Here is an 18017-nt window from a genome sequence, read left to right on the forward strand (position 1 = left end):
ATTTATCCCATCGCAGCAATTTCCGGTTTGTATGCTTAAAAATATATCGTCATGTATAATGTATCAAATGCATTGTGATACTGTTAATTAGCGAAACTATCAAATTTGTAGAGACGCAAATGGCGTATCGTTATTCCAGCCTCAAGACGTCACTTCTCGAGGTGAACATCGACGGTGTATTATTGTAGATTATTATTTGATTTATTTCCTTAAGGTATGCATATTATTATCTTAATTGAACATTATATATTTAATGTACCGTACCTGCTCAAATAATCGCCGCACCAAACGTGATTTTTTTTGGCTAAGCGTTGCTCTCGAATAAGCGCCGCGGTGCTTGATCGAAAGTCAATATTACCCTGTGGGTAATGATACACTTTGAGAAAAACTTTGAGATAGGTAATATTGGAACGGGTATGAAAAGCGCCGCACTGAAGCCTCCAAAAATGGTATAAGCGCCGCGGTGCAGATTTAATCATTTAGCCTAAGGCAAATAGGGCCTATGGGACATTTTATCTGATTGATTTGATTTCATTTAAAAAAAAAAGAGAATCTTTTAAAAAGCGAGCGTCTGCCTTTGGTAAAGATCAGCCATGGTAAGAGCATGGATTTATAGGTCCATGGTAATATTAAGAGATTACCGGTATTCCATCGTGAATTTTATTCTGCTGTTGTTAACGTTTCACTTAATTGACTTTCGACAAACTGGGTTTCGACCAACTGGGATTCATTGTTTTTGAGTCGGCAAACTGGTATTCAGCAAACCAGGATTTGGCAAGGTGGTCTCGGCAATCTGGCATTCGGCAAACTAGATTTCGACCATCTGACCTAGATCCGTGGTTTTTGACTAGAATACATTTTAATAAAAAAAAAGCAATGTATACATATCACGTTTGCATTGAAATAAATGATGCAAGCTGCCTAAAAGCCAATCATATGACAAACAGCTCAGGATGATTGCATTTTCAATGGGTATAGCTGGATGAATGAGACACACATGGTAACACTTATGATTTACAGATCTTTTACCAGTTTAATATTTAAATTGCTTTGCAGTATGTATTTAAGTTATTAGCTTTAATTTAAAATTGTAACAAGACAATTTTTCGACAGTACAGATGTATAAAGAATACTGTTTTTATAGCTAGAAGTAATAACTTTGCAAATACTTTGAACCTTTATAAATAAAATATTACTATGACTAATATTATTATATTCTTTGTATAGGCCCTTAAATTGCCAAACCCAATTTCAAGGGAAAAACAAACATTCATAGATATTTTTTTTTCTTTAGATGCTGTATACTATTAAATTACCAAAGAAGCCAGAAATCGAAGAAAAAAACCCCGAAAAACTGGATGAAAAATTGTAAAGGAATGATGGGAATGTTAATAACAGTAGAAACTAGAAGTCAATTCGTCACCGACGAATTTTAGCTGATACGCTGAATGCGATAGTTTTCAACGGCAAAAAAGAAGTGATCTCAAAAATGTTAAAAATTAACGAACACGTACGCGCTATTTGAATCGTAAATAAATCGTAAAATATTGTACATGATATTCAACATTGACCTTTAATGGCGACTGGTTAGGATAATATGGGGGTCATCAAAGTTTTGAGAAAAAAAAGATGAGGGGGGTCAGAAAAAACATTTATTTTGACCATGATGACGTCATTAAAATGAAAAAGCATTGATATATGAAAGAGAATTATCTCAGCTATAACATACTCAAAGTTAAGAGAAGATTGATCGAGGATAAGCGAGATACGCTCAAATGAGTATTTTAACAAGCATAGCAGGTGGAGATCCATGAAAAGTCGTATATAAAGATGTGGGTTACCCATATCTTTATATTTACACAAGTAATTAAAATTGTTTATTGAGCAGATTAATCACACTGATATACAATTGTACTACATTCAGTTGATGCATATGTACTTCCATTTAGAGACATAATTTCATTATTTTCTTTCCAAAAAACTAAATAAATGTCAACTAGTAAGTTAGTAGCACATAACATTGATTTGCATTGAAAATTTTAAAATTTAGTGGCAAATGCGTTTCTATTAACATTATAAAATGAACATTATAAAATGAATGTGCATCAGTCAAGGATTGCTTATGTGTAGGTGTGAAAACCTAAGACATTAATCACCAGATAAAGGCTAATCCTTTTTTTGACGTCATAGATAAAAATTCGGTCTTTTGAATTCAGATGGCAATATGATGACGTCACAATGTCCGGTCAGCCATTATGATCTATAAAATCATAGGCCTATCTACAACTCATGTGCTTTCAGAATATGCAATACAATTTTGGAGTCACCACGAATCCTAAGGAGCTGTAACTGATTAAGATTTGGCATATTTTCACTGTATGTCGACACAAACGTGCGCACGGATCTGTATGTTCGATACAAACGTATGGGAATTGGCCATGCTTAATTTGTTTATTTATTTATTTATTTAAATCTTAAGAACAACAATAGGTGATATGCTGAAGCGTATCACCTAATTAAGCAGAGGAACATACAAAAGAGGTTAATTCACAGGAAGGAAACAAAAAATATTTATGCGATGTTTTGTATTGTGCGTAATATAATAGTAATATTATACAGTCGACATAATTCTTTTTATTACTGTTAGGGTTTTTGATGTTAAAGATGTTCATTATAGTCATTTAGTAATGCCAACTACCTAAATAATTAATGGAACATACAGCAATGGAATGTACCCCGTAAGTATCCAATTGTAAGAGCATAGAGGAATTAGTTTAGAACTAGTTGGCTTGACACCCATGTCACTGCATATTGGTATGATTGATATAAATTGACACCCATGTCAAGCAGCAGTCAAAAATAGCCTTTTTCTGTCTTTGTTTTGACAAATTGAGCAGATGTAGACTATGTTAAGCTGTTGCGTTTGTTGAAATTTACTTAAGAATAACTGTAAGTAGTTACAATTGCTATTATTATGTATTTTCTTATTAATTGTATGAAAAGTATTAAACTCACATTTACTGTAGTGCAGTAAATCAGAGCATTCTGTAATTGTCATACTCAATCAGGGAGACCTCAACCATTTGACTAAGCATTACTAACGTGCTGAGCATTATTTAGTAAAGTATTGGTATGATTGATTTGTAATTCCATAAAATAATGATAAGGATTTACATGTGTGGCTAACTGAAGATGGCTTCCATTATATATTTGATAGTTGCTAATAGGTGGCGCTTTGCATTATTGTTTGATGGTGGGCAATAGGTCCATATCGTTAATCATTTAGCTTAAATATTAAGTATTTTGTGCTTTACATTATTATGTCTCATATAATATTATTTCTATAGATTATGTTAACTACTGTATTCGTACTATCTTGAATAGAAAATACTGGGTAACTGCTACAAACTGGTAAGGGGTTATCATTCAATCACAATTTAATTTATATCAAATTAATGACACTATTCTGTAATACTAATGGTAATAATGATAACTAATTATGGCACAGATAATTGAGTTATGATTAACACATTCGTAAGTGTTCAAATAACTTTGTGTTTAAAGTCAATTATGTTTACCCTTTTAATGTTTCCAGTTTACTTAACATACTTACTTAAATTACATATATGATTTGATGCCTATATTATTTGTAGATTTATCATTGTTATATTATTATTGAATATATCTTCTACAGAGGCTGTTTTCCTTACGTTATAGGCCTACTTCGACTTTGCATAATAAATACAAGAAAGGTTATTTGAAATGTTCTGTCTGTTATTGACAGGTCTACCGCTACCTCATACATAACTAGTGAGGTCAGGCCATCTGGCCAAGACTGAAGACCCAAAAACGAAGACCCCTATTTTTTCTCTTTTATTTTGATGATAATACACCAGGCTGTCACAAAATCAAAATTACGGAAAGAGTCTTCGTTTTGTAGTCACCCTATATACAAAACGAAGACCTATCAACAAAACGAAGACCGAAAAACGAAGACCTCCAATTATTTCTCAATTATCTTATTGAAAGCATTTCAGAATCATCATAAAACAGTTGCCAAGTACCTATTTCATTTAATTGAAATAAAAGAGGAATACCAAGAAATACTTGGGTTTCGTTTTGTAGATAGGATGTTCAAAACGGCGACCGAAGATACGAAAAACAAAGACCCACATTTTTTTTTTAATGATACTACACCAGGCTGCTACAAAATCATAATTATGAGGTAATTTGAACTTTTGTTTGTGAAATAATCAAGGGTCTTCGTTTTGCAGACACCCTATGTGGGTGTCTACAAAACGAAGACTGAAGACCCGGAAAACTAAGACCTCCAATTATTTCTCAATCATCTTTATTGAAGTATTTCAAAATCATCATGCCCGGAAACGTCCTGTGGGATGGAATCAGAACCGCCACACAGAGCCTGACTAAATAACATTAACAGAACTGGCAATATGAACAGGCCATAGACCAACCCTAAAGTAATGAGGAGAAAAATAGTCTTAGAAAAGGTGTAGAATAATTATGTAAATGTCAGATGAAACCAGTACCATAATGCCGGGGATAGTGGAGCATGCGCCCTGTGCAATTGGCAAACCAAGTGCATAAAACCAAGTGTATAAAAAGCTGCCCTAGCCCTGGCATCATTCGTTGAACCATCAGCAATGGAGAATGCGTACGTCACATGGGCGGAAAATCTACACCGAATCCGACGCAGATTATGATGTTTATCATACAGAACGAATCAAGCTTAACTCCCCAGAAAGACATCAGACCAACAACACCAACTTCAATCGAGGCGATAGACAGTGCCACCCATATGGCACAAATTGGCTTTGGTATTAGAAGCAAAGACACCAGGGGCATAGATCCTAGAGCTATACACAGGTTTTGTACAGTGTTTGGCAAAACTGCCTCGTATTGGTCGATAAATATGAACGATGGATGGAAGACAATTATATTCTCGTCGGCATCGTCTGCTAATTTTCGCATATTATTCATCATGGCGGTTTCTCGTGTAGAATTTGTTATATCACGCGTTAGAACATAAAATCGCGAGGTTTTAATCGAGTTAGCCTCTACGTTGAAGATTATATCTAGTGAATATTGTTTGTAAATGTCAAATTGTAAGAATTCTTCAGTAAGAATTCTAAAGGAGTCCTCTTTCGATGGATCATTATTCCCCACTACGTCAAGGTAGTCGAAATAATCCCGAAGCCATCATGTTGTGAATGTATCTTCATGTGTGAATTGAGAACTTTCAAATCGTGCAACGATATCATCGAGCTCCTCTTGTTACAGCGGGTTTCCAATATTCATGTTCATCGTTGAAAACAACAGCGACAGCCGAACCATACCTCTTACAGGGGCGGATCCAGAAATGTCCAAAAGGGGGGGCTGGAAGCGGGGGCCGAAAGTTGGGCCGATTGAGACAACACTGCCGTAGGGGGTCTGGGGCATGCCCCCGCGAAATTTTTGTGTTCTAGACGCCCGAACATAACATTTGAGGCATTCTGGGCTGTCATTTTTTTCTTTTTCTCTCTTTTTTTCCTTTTTTTTTTCTTTTTTTTACCTCCCAAAAGGGGGGGCCGGGGCCGGGCCGGCCCCCCCCTAAATCCGCCCCTGTCTTAAAAAATTGAGTTTCGTAGTCATAAAATGGGACAACGTACGATTTGTCAGATGCAATGTTCCTTAGCTCTAGACCTTGAAGATGTGTCACACCAAGTATGGATATTCCCAGATACAAAATATAAACTACAATTGTCAGTATTTTCAAAATAGGATGGCAAACAAATGGCGCAAAATAATCTCGAAAAAGCAGCATCACAACATGCGAAGAATCCTGTAATTGATACTCGGGGTGGTTTAGACCAAAGATACTTGAAATACAAGATAGAGCACTCGCATTGTAAAAATGAGGCGGAAGTCGTATCCAACGTAAGCGGCGCTCTTCTTTTTAACCATGCAAGTTTTCTATACTTCGTGCCCAACGTACAGGGCGCCCTTCTGTTGCTAAGTATATCCAGACGCAAAAGGCGCCCTTCCTTTTCCACTAATGGAGGAAAACTTTTTCACTAAGAGTGCGTCCGGGCATACGATTCTGCGCTGTATTGTTGTTTTATTCTTTACTGATTCATGATTATGCTTTAATTGTTTTGTGTTTTATTTGGATAATAGCAACGATTTTTACCGCCACCAAGGAGGTTATGTGCACCGATGTCACTGTCTGGACGCAGGGTTCCCGGAACGCCGCCCTCAGCGGCGTGTGCGAAGCACAACACAGGCTCAGAAGTGGAACGTGAATTTGGATATGGTTTTGTAGTCAGATTTGCGAGAAAAACTTCAGCTACCCGTATTTCTCGAATGAGGCTGTACTATATACTCCAACATCACTGGCGCATGGTAACAACCAACTGACTGCAGACCATTTCCGGTCACACATTACTCTCCATAACCCTCTAGTTCCGTCACCTCTGGGTGTCTATTCCAGTTTGTTTTTATATCTAGTAAATAAAAAGTGAATTGATAATAAAATACGCGACGACTTGGTAACGAAAGTTTGGCAGAAGTTTTTTTAGATCCAGCTGTAGGGGGCGTTTGTATTCCCACCATGCATTTCGGTGGAACACTTTTTTTGTGTGGAGAACTCTATCTTGTATTTCTAGTATCTTTGTTTAGACCTGCCACAAGTCTCTTATTTTTTATTATTTTTCTCATTCTGGACAGCGCCACCAACGAGAAAGTTAATTTTAGAGACGGCATTCGAAAAAATAGAAATTGAGTATAGGACGCCAATTAAATTAGGTATAGCGCGCACTAAGTGCATTAAAAAGTGATTAACCTAAAATTAGGGCCTGGAACCCAGACTAGGGGTGGTTATGTGATGGACCACCAGCACAGAATATTTTGTAGGCTATGCTTGGCGCTTCGTCAAGTGGCCGAACTACATTGCAACTTACACAGTGCCGATTCTCGTCTTCTCGACGACCCGTCAGTACCATAGCTGCGGCGAAAAACGTGACCTGATAGAAATTAAATCAAAGAGAACTGCAACTCCTGTGAAAATACAGAAAATCTGAACAGAGGAAAAGTATGTCATTGTTCCTATGCCAAAAGCGAGGGCATCAGTGAGAAATTTTATTGTTATGGACAATGCAGCTTCGCTGAGAGTTTCGGCCATTCGATCTTCGACAGTGGAACAAATATTAGTTCTATGCCAAGCACATATCATTATGAACATGTCGTCAACGCCGATACCTAATGAAATAACAAAAATATACTTTATCTTTAACACATTGTGAATCGCAGAAAATTTGAACCTTTCATTAGGCCTAGCAATATAAATTCAATGGGTTGTGTAATGATATGTTGTAGACAATAATATAATACAGTAGGCTATTCTGACTTTTTTGTATGTTCCTTTATTGGTATGTTGTTATCAACTGCCTTAAGGCTCATGTGTCCTTACTCTATGTATCATACAATAGAGGGCTCACTCATAATCTTAAGTACCTTCATTACATCTCCCTTTTTTTATTTTATTTATTTTTTTTATATTTTTATTTCTTTAAAGAATCTATTTATCTAATTTTTTTTTTTTAGCACTTTAGTTTTTCTTAATAAACAATCCTCAACAGGTAACACATTCTCTTTCATTTGATACAACAATTCTACAACAAACTAATAATAACTACATTCTGTTAATGGATGTTAATTAACCTTTGTGCTCAGAAGTAGACTATCCTGGCACAGTGATTATACAGGGATTATTCTGCCCTTTTTATATAATCACAGATCATCGCTTTCAACTATATACGATCTTGGCGTATGTGTTTTTCAACAACTAGCGCTGGCTTCCATTGTGTATCTTTTCTTACACAAACTCTATTTCCACTTTTCAGTGCTTTGAGAGGTTTTGCTCTAGGATCGTAATAGGTTTTCTGTTTATTTTGTTTGTGTTGTAGCGTTTTGACAATATTTTTATTAGTTTTCGGTTTTAGGAGTTTCTCTGACCATGGAGGTAATGCTCTGACGTTGGTAACTGCGTTTTTGTTCTACGGCTCATTAGCAATTGAACTGGGGACGGTAGTCCATCTCGCGGCGTATTGCGATAGTTTAGTAACGCTATATATGGATCTTGTTTGTCTTCCTTTGCTTTCTTAAGTATCAACTTTGCTGTTTGTACTGCCTTTTCAGCTCTTCCATTTGATTGTGGGTAATTTGGTGACACTAATTATGTTCAAATTCATATGATTTACTGAAAGCCTTAAACTCCGCTGACGAAAATTGAGGTCCATTATCTGACACTACCACACTTGGGATTCCATGTCTCGCAAATTGTTGCTTACAGAATTTGATGACTGAATTGGATTTTGTACTTTTTGTACGATTTATTTCAAAGTATCCTGAATAGTAATCAGCAATCAATAGATAGTCTTTTGCGTACAGTTCAAATAAATCCATTCCGACTTTTTGCCATGGACGTGTTGGTATGTAATGTCCTATCATCGGTTCTTTTGAATTTTGATTTCTGTGTGTTAGACAAATTTCACACCTGGTCACTGTATCTGCTATTTGTGCATTCATACCAGGCCAGAACATTATATCTCGCGCAAGTCTCTTGGTTTTTTCAATACCTTGATGACTTACATGAAGCTTTGCAATCATTTGTTTTCTCAGTTTTGCTGGTATTATCACTCTGTCATTTTTAAACAATAGCCCATCTTCCACTAATATTTCCTCTCTGTAGCTCATCTTCCACTAATATTTCCTCTCTGTAGTCCCAGTATGGTTTTAACTCAGTATCTAGGATCGCTTTGTTACTTGGCCATCCTTCTCTGATAACTTCCTTTAGTTTTATCAAAGTGCTATCATTTGTAGTTTCTTGTTTAATTTCTAGCCTTTCTTTTGACATTGGTAGATTTTTTACCATGTATATCGGTATTTCTTTTTCTGCTTCTACATCTGGTAGATGATTTCTACTCAATGCATCTGCTATATACAGTTCTTTACCTTTCTTGTAAATCAATTCAAGACTGTATTTCTGCAATGTTTAGAACATTCTTTGTAGTCTTGGTGCCGCCATTGCTAGAGCTTTCTTCATAATAGCTTCAAGTGGCTTATGGTCGCTTTCTACTGCAAATTCTCTGCCATATAGATATTTGTGAAAACGTTCACATCCAAATACTACTTCTGCTGACTCTTTCTCTATTTGAGCATATCTAGTCTGTGACTCTGTAAATGCTTTTGATGCAAACGCTATTGGATGTCCTTCCTAAAGCAATACGGCTCCTACACCTGCACTTGATGCATCGACACTGACTGTTACTGATTTATTTACATCGTAGTATTGAAGAACTGGAGCTTCTGTTACTAAGCGTTGTAACTCTTCAAAACTTTTGTTATGTTCAGCATGCCATTGCAAGTCAATATCTTTCTCAAGAAGTTTTCTCAGTGGTTTTGTGACATTGCTCAGATGCGATATAAACTTCCCAAGATAATTTATCATACCTAGAAATTGCTGTAATCCTCTCTTATTTGTAGGTTTACGCATTCCTTGCACTGCTTGTATTTTTCTCTCATCTGGGTCCAATGTATTTTACTTCATTTAAACCAAATTTACATTTATCCGGATTTAGTTTAAGATTTTGTTCTTTAGCTCGTTTGAGTGCTCTCTCAAGACGTTCATCATGTTGTTTCTGATCTACACCTCACACTAATATATCATCCATTATTACTTCTGTACCTTCTATATCCTCAAACATTTGGGTCATTACTCTTTGGAAGATCTCTGGTGCAGACTTAATACCGAAAGGTAGCCTATTATATCTATATCTTCCATAGGACTATTAAAAATACACAGTTTAGAACTTTCATTATCAAGCTGTATTTGCCAATATCCACTACTAGCATCTAATGTACTAAACACTTCAGCATTTTGAGGTTTTGTCACTACTTCTTCAATAGTTTTCATTGGATAGTGTTCACGCTCTAATGCTTCATTAAGATCTTTCGGATCTAGACATATACGTACACCATTCTTGTTATTTTTAGCTACTACAACCATACTACTAACCCATTGTGTTGGCTGATTTTGTTTAACTATTACTCCAAGTTTTCCCATTCGTTTTAACTCTGCTTTAACTTTATTTCGTAGTGGTACAGGAACACTTCTAGGTGCATGTACAACTGGTCTAACTTCAGGTTTAACACGTAAACATTGTTCACCTTTTATACACCCTAAACCTTCAAACACATCATATTTATTTATCATATCATGATACGTGTTGGACTGCAATGTTTCTATACGTTTAATTAAGCCTAGTCTCTGACAAGCTTCAAGTCCTAACACTGGCTGTACATTTTGATTCATTATCTGAAATTCCACATCAAAATATTTATCTTTGTGCTCACAAACAAGGGTTACATTACCCATTGGTTTGATTCTTTCTCCTGAATAGGTAATCAATCTAGCATTTGCCTTACTAGCTTTAGCACTTAATTCGCGTATTATTCTTTCTGGAATTACATTACATTGAGCACCAGTATCTAGTTTTAACTCAACTATGTTCCGTTTACGCTTATTATGAACATTTAACTTTACTGTCCACTCTTTTTTATTATGCTCATCTTCTATAGCATTCATGAAGAATTCATTACTTGACTCTTCATCACTATCACTTACTTCATTTACTTCATGTACTTTTTTCTTAGGTTTTTTTTTGCGGATGACAAATATTCCTAGTCAAGCACTTGTTTGCAAAATGGTTTAATCTACCACAAGCTTTATATGTTTTTCCATAAGCTGGGCAGTTTTTACTTACATGATCATAACCACATTGTCTACAATTCTTAATGATACCACTCTTACTGTATAAGCCTACTTTATGCTTAAAATTTGCTTTGGTATGTCTTACTGTACTTATTTCACTTGATACAGTAGTTTCATTCTTTGTGTTTACCTTCATGCTATCTCGTTGTTTTGAACTAGCTTCAGCTGCATGACATATTTCAATAGCCTTTTGTAATGTGAGTTCACTTTCTCTAAGCAGTCTATCTCTAACCTTATCAATTCTAATTCCCACCACAATCCTATCCTTTATCAGACTGTCATGGAGCGTTTCAAATTCACATGACCTAGCTTTGCATCTCAAATCAGTGATAAAGTGGTCTACAGTTTCACCTTCTTTCTGAAATCTTCTATTAAATTTATGTCGTTCAAAAGTAATGTTCTTCAGTGGTTCAAAATAAACTCTAAATTTCTCCAAAATATCTTTAATATTTTCATTGCTTTCGTTGTCAGCAAATGAAAAGTGTTGAAAAATTCTAAAGCTTCCTCGCCTATTACATATAGTAATGTTCTACTTTGTACCTTGTTTGGTTTTCGATCCAATCCACTGGCTATTATGTGTAACTCAAATTTCTGTTTCCACTTTCTCCATTCTTCAGCCATGTTCTCCATAGTGATTTTAAGAGAAGTTGGTGGTTTTAATCTGTTCATTTTGATTTACTTCTGACACCATGTAATGATATGTTGTAGACAATAATATACAGTAGACTATTCTGACTTTCTTGTATGTTCATTTATTGGTATCTTGTTATCAATTGCCTTAAGGCTCATGTGTCCTTACTCTATGTATCATACAATAGAGGGCTCACTCATAATCTTAAGTACCTTCATTAGAGGTTGTGCATTTATTAGAATGTGCAAATGCGTTGTTTACATTACCAAAGTGCAATACAAAGTGTAAAATTTATTTCTGTGCATTGCTACAGACCCATACATACAATAATTGATAGAAAAAAAATACTTACTGAGAATCAAAATAGGTGTGCTTGCAACAATGTCAATGAAAGGAACACCACAAAAGCCTAGGATACCAAACGTGCTGAGGATAGCAAATCCAGCGGACAACACTCCAAGACACGCTAGCCATGGTTTATTCTGGACCCAGTCCAATTTAGTACAGGACCAGATAGAAAAGGTTATAATCAATGTAAAAGCGATGGTAAACGTACCAAACACCTCCCCACTAGCTTTATTCAATTCCTGCTGCAGTGACTGTGACGTGTAACGTGTTACTTCAACAGTATCTGAATGAAAGTTTTCCAACAACTTCACAAACTCATCCTCCCAAATTGCGGACAAGCCGTCGGTATCAATATCATCCTTAAGGTTGTACTCAAGTTTGATAGCCGCAGCACCTATGATAATGCTCGTGTTGCTTTCAAGAATCTCTCCCCCAATTTCAGAGCCTAAAAAGTAAACTCGATTTTGTTCTGTGGAGGCCCAGTATGGGTACGTGACTGGGTTTTGGTTTTCATTCATACTGTTATTTCCACTGAAATTAAACACATTGAGCACATCATTCGCAATGCATTCATGCTGCCACTTCAGACATATATCATTATAATCATATTCTATATTGGTTTCGCCAGAAATAGTAAGTTTTAATATCTCCCTATTCAGTCTTACAACCTCACCAAAGATCTCCTCTTGTAAAATATTCATCTCATATTTAGCAACAATTATAGCTCTTCCTTAGCTATCGAAGCTCGTGAGTCTGGAAACGAGTTGATTATCTTGACTGTGTTTGTTGAATAATGCTTCAATTGTTTTCTGCTCATCTTTTGCTCTTCCATTCTTTGGCGTGAACAAATATTCTGTGTCTGATTCTTTCTCTAGGAACATGATCCCAGTTCCTAAACCACCGGCAAGAAAAAAGGGAAGTATGAAAAATACAAATGGATGACGAGAAATAAAACGGCCATATCTAGCGTAAAATCTGCGCAACGGTTTTTCTATGCAGTCAAATGATGCCATAATCTGGTCTGAAATTTAAACAGAAAAGAAAGAAAAGAATTTGATAAAACTGTTTGATAACATAATAATATAGTGTATATAAAATAGCATTAAAGATGGAGTAGAGAAGGTGCAACAGAAAGCAACAAGGTTGATTCCTGAATTGAAATCTATTCCCGGTGAGGATAGATTATGTGGATTTACATACATTCCCATCGCCGTAAAAGAGCATAGTTTTTACAATTGTTAAGGATGGTAAAAGTATAAAATAGACCCCAAAGAATCTTTCATTTTTGTAGAGAGTTTTTAAACAAGAGGTCAAACACTCGACATTGTAAAACAACATAAACAAAAAATACAGAGGATGTTTTTGAGTATACTGCTAGTTATAGCACACTTTGAGCCCAGGGGTGGCGCCAGGATTTGCCCAACGGGGGTGGGGGTAGGTTCTGAAGGGGGGGAGGGCGATGCCCTCGACGAGGGGTCAGATTTCCCCGACGAAAGGAAAGTGGGGTGGTCGGGCTTACGAATAATTCCTAATGCTGTGACAGGATTTCAACACTGCTGCAGCTAGCCGTATGTATTTTCAAGTAAGAATATTCTGGTAACTGACATTCAGAAGCATTGATGAAGATTCTAGGCAAAGAAAATCACGTTTCTTAAGTTGATTGTTGTATTCTGTGAAGAAAAAGGGGATAATGATGCGTGCCCTTCTAAAAATAGATTTTTAATTGTCACCAAAAATTCTCATTAAATTTGGCCTCATACATGACAAAGACACTCAGCTTAGTGGTAACGGTGACAGCTTAGATTTCTGCAGGATTTATTCGTCGTTTGCTATGCCTCGTGGAAAAAAAAAACAATCAATGAAGAAGTAATTAAAGTAGTGTAAAAAATGTGGCTTTACTACACAATTGATACATCAGGGGAGGTATAAGCTTAGACGTTTGTAAGCCTAGCCTATGTCACGTTGAAATAATTTAAGGGCCTGTACTGCACTTTTTTCTTGAATAAAGAAAACATGCCCCTGATGATAAAATACTACCAAATTAGGCATTCCTTACAATATCACGTCGAATTGTTTTCCTTTAGCTTGACGTCGCCTAATTAAGTGAAATATACACCGAAATTTTACGGAATAGCCCGCTATGTATAGCATTAGCAACATTCGAAGAAAAGTTTGTTAAAACAGCCGCGTTCTGTTTACAACCAGCAAATAAAAACTAAATTTCAATTTTTTTTTTTTTTTTTTTTTAATAAATCAAACTATATAATAAAATCGAGACTTAGCCCCTCTCTCACTTAGGTTTATTTCACCTAAGAGTCGTACGATTTCTACGAGTTAAAACTCGTGATCTTTGGAAAGGACCTATACGAGCTTTTTACGTGTTAGTTACGAGTGAGGTACGACTTTATGGAGTTGGTTACGAGTTATGTACGAATTATGCCGAGCAGAGCACCGAGTTAACTACGAGATTATTAAGAGCGTAACAAGTTTGTACCGAATTAGATACGAGTTAGGAAATGTTCAAATGCTGTCTCTTATACACATCTAGATGTGTATAAGAGACAGATATAGCAGTGTTATAACTTTAAAGATGCTGCTCAAACCAGGGAGATGTCCATGCTCGGACCGACTGCAAATACATCATCTCAACTCAACTCAACTCACTTGACTTACTGGTAGGTCGAATTACAGGGAGGATGAACTGGCAATGAGCAGTTTGTTGACCTCGTAGAGGAGCTACCATCGCAATTGTTGGATATGGTGGCAGCAAATCAACTTTTTAGTACTGTACGGTATAATATTATTAATCAAAAAATGATTATTACCCTCGACCACATGTTTATGGTATTGAAAAAATATATATTTTTGAAAAAAAAAAAAAAAAAAAAAAAAAAAAAAAAGAGGATTTTTGAATTTTTTTTCATATTAGTAGTTATTAGATATTGTTTGTATTGTTTGTATTATCTCGATCATTTTACTTTGAAAATCAATGCTCCAACAAACATGAACCCAAAGGTGATATCTGGCTTTAGAAAAATAAATAAATTAATAAAAAAACCTCCCTCCCCCATCACTTTTCTAGCCTAGATAGGTTGATCAACTAATTAAAGAAAAAAAAATTATAGGGCCTTAAGATATTTATGTCAAATTTTATTTCAACTATCTGCATTTCATTTGATATATTGACTTGATTTTTCAAAATAATTTTTGGGTTTTTGTCAACTATAAATACAACTCGTGTCGTGCTTCTAAGGCTTTTACGTTGTCATTCATAAAACATATTTTAAACAAATAACGTCAACACATCGTGATTTATTGGTTTACATTTGAACAGTATATACAGATGTTTGGCAAATTTCTACATATATAAATCATGTGGGGCCTAGAGTGATACTGCAATGATAGGCGTATCCACAATTTTAATTGCTTCTTTATACGTTCAGTTTAGGCCTTGTTCCATTCGAATCTGTCCAGATTGTCGAAACCCAGTTTGTCGAATGCTAATCAAAATGGTGAATCAGAATGTTTATGTTCAATATGCATGATTCGAGGCTCAGAACAGGACTTCCATCTTACTTTTTCGTAGGCCTTAAAAAAATAGTAACAGAATTGTTTTTTCGAACGAGCAATCAATAGGTGTAGGCCTACAGTGACAAATAATTTTCTAATAAATATGTGCCATGAAATATTGCCAATCCATTTTGCCGAAACCCAGTTTGCCGAATGCCAGTTTACCGACTCACATGAATCCCATTTTGCCGAAAGTCAATAAAAAGCAGTGAAACATTAACAACAACAGCATAAAATTCACGATTCAACACTCTCTTCAATCATTGCATCTATACGAAGTGGCGATTGAGAATTTAGAACAGGGGTGGCGCCAGCGGGAGGGCCGGGGGGGGGGCCCCCCGTCGGGGAGAGCTGCCCCCACCCCTGTCGGGGAGAAAAAGCAATATTCGTCGGGGTGAAAAATTATATGTATTTTCTACATATTAGTAGACGCTAAAATCGATTAAATAAGCCTTTGAGCCGCCTAAATTGTCAAAATATTCCGGGGCTTTGCCCCCTGGACCACTTTCGAGACCTTTTAATCGAAGCTCGACCACGCCTACTTTGCTTTCGTCGGGGAAATCTGACCCCTCGTCTGGGCATCGCCCCAACCCCCGTCGGGGACTACTCTCTTATACACATCTAGATGTGTCCTGGCGCCACCCATGATTTAGAAGCCATTCCAACGCGATGCGATCACTGCGTATTTATACAATAAAAAGCTTATTGTAGTTTAATGATTCTTTTTGTCTTAAGCTGTAAGTAAAACTTTATAACCAATTCGGCTATCAACAAAAAATTAAATACTTAGCCCTATCAGACAAAATGTTCTTAAAGTATATTCATAATAAATAAAATGTCCTTAAATCATATGAAATTTACCTAAGATAATAATGTAGACCTTAAAGGAAAATAAATAAATAAATAGATTAATTGATAATAATATACAATTATACACACGTGCCAGTAGTGGCTCTAGACATTTTCCAACATGGGGTTCAACATGTCTGACAGGGGGTCCGAATCAAGGGGCCAACTGGAGTTTTGGTCAGGGTCCGGCATTAAAATCCCTTGGTTTATTGGGTCAAATTCCATTAAAAATGTTCAAATGTGCATTACAATATACACAAGAATATAGATTTACAATATAAAAGAGAAAGCTAAAATTCAGGGAAGCTAAAATTCAACATCAAGTATTAAAAGTCAATCAAATTGTAAAGAAGTCAAATTGGCAAAAAAAAAATCACATGCGTATGTATGACGTGATGAGCAACTCAACATTTTATTTTGAGGGGTTTTTGGTATGTTTGATTTTTTTTTCTTTTCTCAACTTTATTGCATCAAATCATCTTTTTTTTTTTTTAAATAGAAAAGATACAAAAAATGGCAAAAACCACACTCAAAGGTCCAAACAAACAGAAGGAAAACGTCCAAATTTAAATAAATAATTTGGTTGGCCTTAAAAAAAATAGGTGTAGGCCAGTTTGCCGACTCACATGAATCCCATTTTCCCGAAACCCAGGTGCCGAAAGTCAATAAAAAGCAGTGAAACATTAACAACAACAGCATAAAATTCACGATTCAGCACTCTCTTCAATCATTGTCTCTTGGTCTGCCCTTGCGTTTTGTTTTGAATGTATTGTTTTTTGTCCCTTTCTGTCCTGTTTTGTCTTTTTGTCTCTTTTGTTTATCTCATTTTTTTCTCTCATTTCAGGCTGTCCCTCCACAAGATTGGTTTTTCCTATCTTCTCGGGTTCTTGCCTTCTTCCTTTACTGCATTTTCAATTTATTTTAGATCAATTGTAATATATTTATCTGATTCAAAAAGGAAGTAAAATAAATGTTGAATTGAAATTGAAATTGAATTGAAATTGCATCTATACGAAGTGGCGATTGAGAATTTAGAACAGAGGTGGCGCCAGCGGGAGGGCCGGGGAGAAAAAGCACAATTCGTTGGGGAGAAAATAAAAATATATGTATTTTATACATATTAGTAGACGCTAAAATCGATTAAATAAGCCTTTGAACCCCCTAAATTGTCAAAATATTCGGGGGCTTTGCCCCCTGGACTACTTTCGACACCTTTTAATCGAAGCTCGACCACGCCTACTTTGCTTTCGTCGGGGGAAATCTGACCCGTCGTCGGTGGCATCGGCCCCTCCGTCGGGGACCTGTCTCTTATACACATCTTAAAGTTCTTGCAAGGACGATTTTTTTTTCATAACGAGACTTACGGCAGTAGTCCTCTGCAGATTTACGAAGTTGTAACCGTAAACGTAACGCATATCTCTAGGCCACTTCAAAAGTTATCTATGGCGAAAAAATCCTCTAAAAATTTCATAAATATTTGAATTGAAAAGATTACACAGTTACCTCCAGACACAGGTTAATGTTAATGCTAATCTGCTGAAGAGTTTGTGGTAAGAAAAATGTAAAACAGTATTTGAACCGCTTTCTATTTGAAATAGTAATGTTGATTGTGTTCGTGTTTAAACAGCTCGGTCTATCTTTGAGCAGTAGTTTATAATGGCAACCTCACATTGAAAATATAACTAAGGAGTGTAATTCTAAAATATTTTTTTCTTAGGCAAATAAAACGTTCAGGTGTTCATTGATTTCTATAAACAAGTCATTAGACTTGTAGTACTGTATTAGAAT

At 35.9% G+C, this 18017-nt stretch overlaps 1 protein-coding gene and 1 pseudogene across 1 annotated transcript in view; one reads left to right on the plus strand and one right to left on the minus strand.

Annotated features, from left to right (window-relative positions):
* LOC117120195 overlaps window positions 1–2057 on the plus strand; it is a 19011-nt gene extending 16954 nt beyond the window's left edge. Inside the window, exon 10 of the mRNA XM_033265212.1 lies at window positions 1295–2057. Within this exon, the coding sequence (XP_033121103.1) occupies window positions 1295–1372 (78 nt within the window). The 3' untranslated portion in view covers window positions 1373–2057. The remainder of the gene's footprint in view (window positions 1–1294) is intronic.
* A 2465-nt stretch (window positions 2058–4522) lies between these two features.
* On the minus strand, window positions 4523–13225 carry LOC117120192 (annotated as a pseudogene).
* Between the last annotated feature and the right edge of the window lie 4792 nt (window positions 13226–18017).

This window comes from Anneissia japonica, unplaced genomic scaffold (genome assembly GCF_011630105.1).
Source record: "Anneissia japonica isolate Jap-2015-1 unplaced genomic scaffold, ASM1163010v1 scaffold8948_len120252_cov100, whole genome shotgun sequence".
NCBI lineage: Eukaryota > Metazoa > Echinodermata > Crinoidea > Comatulida > Comatulidae > Anneissia > Anneissia japonica.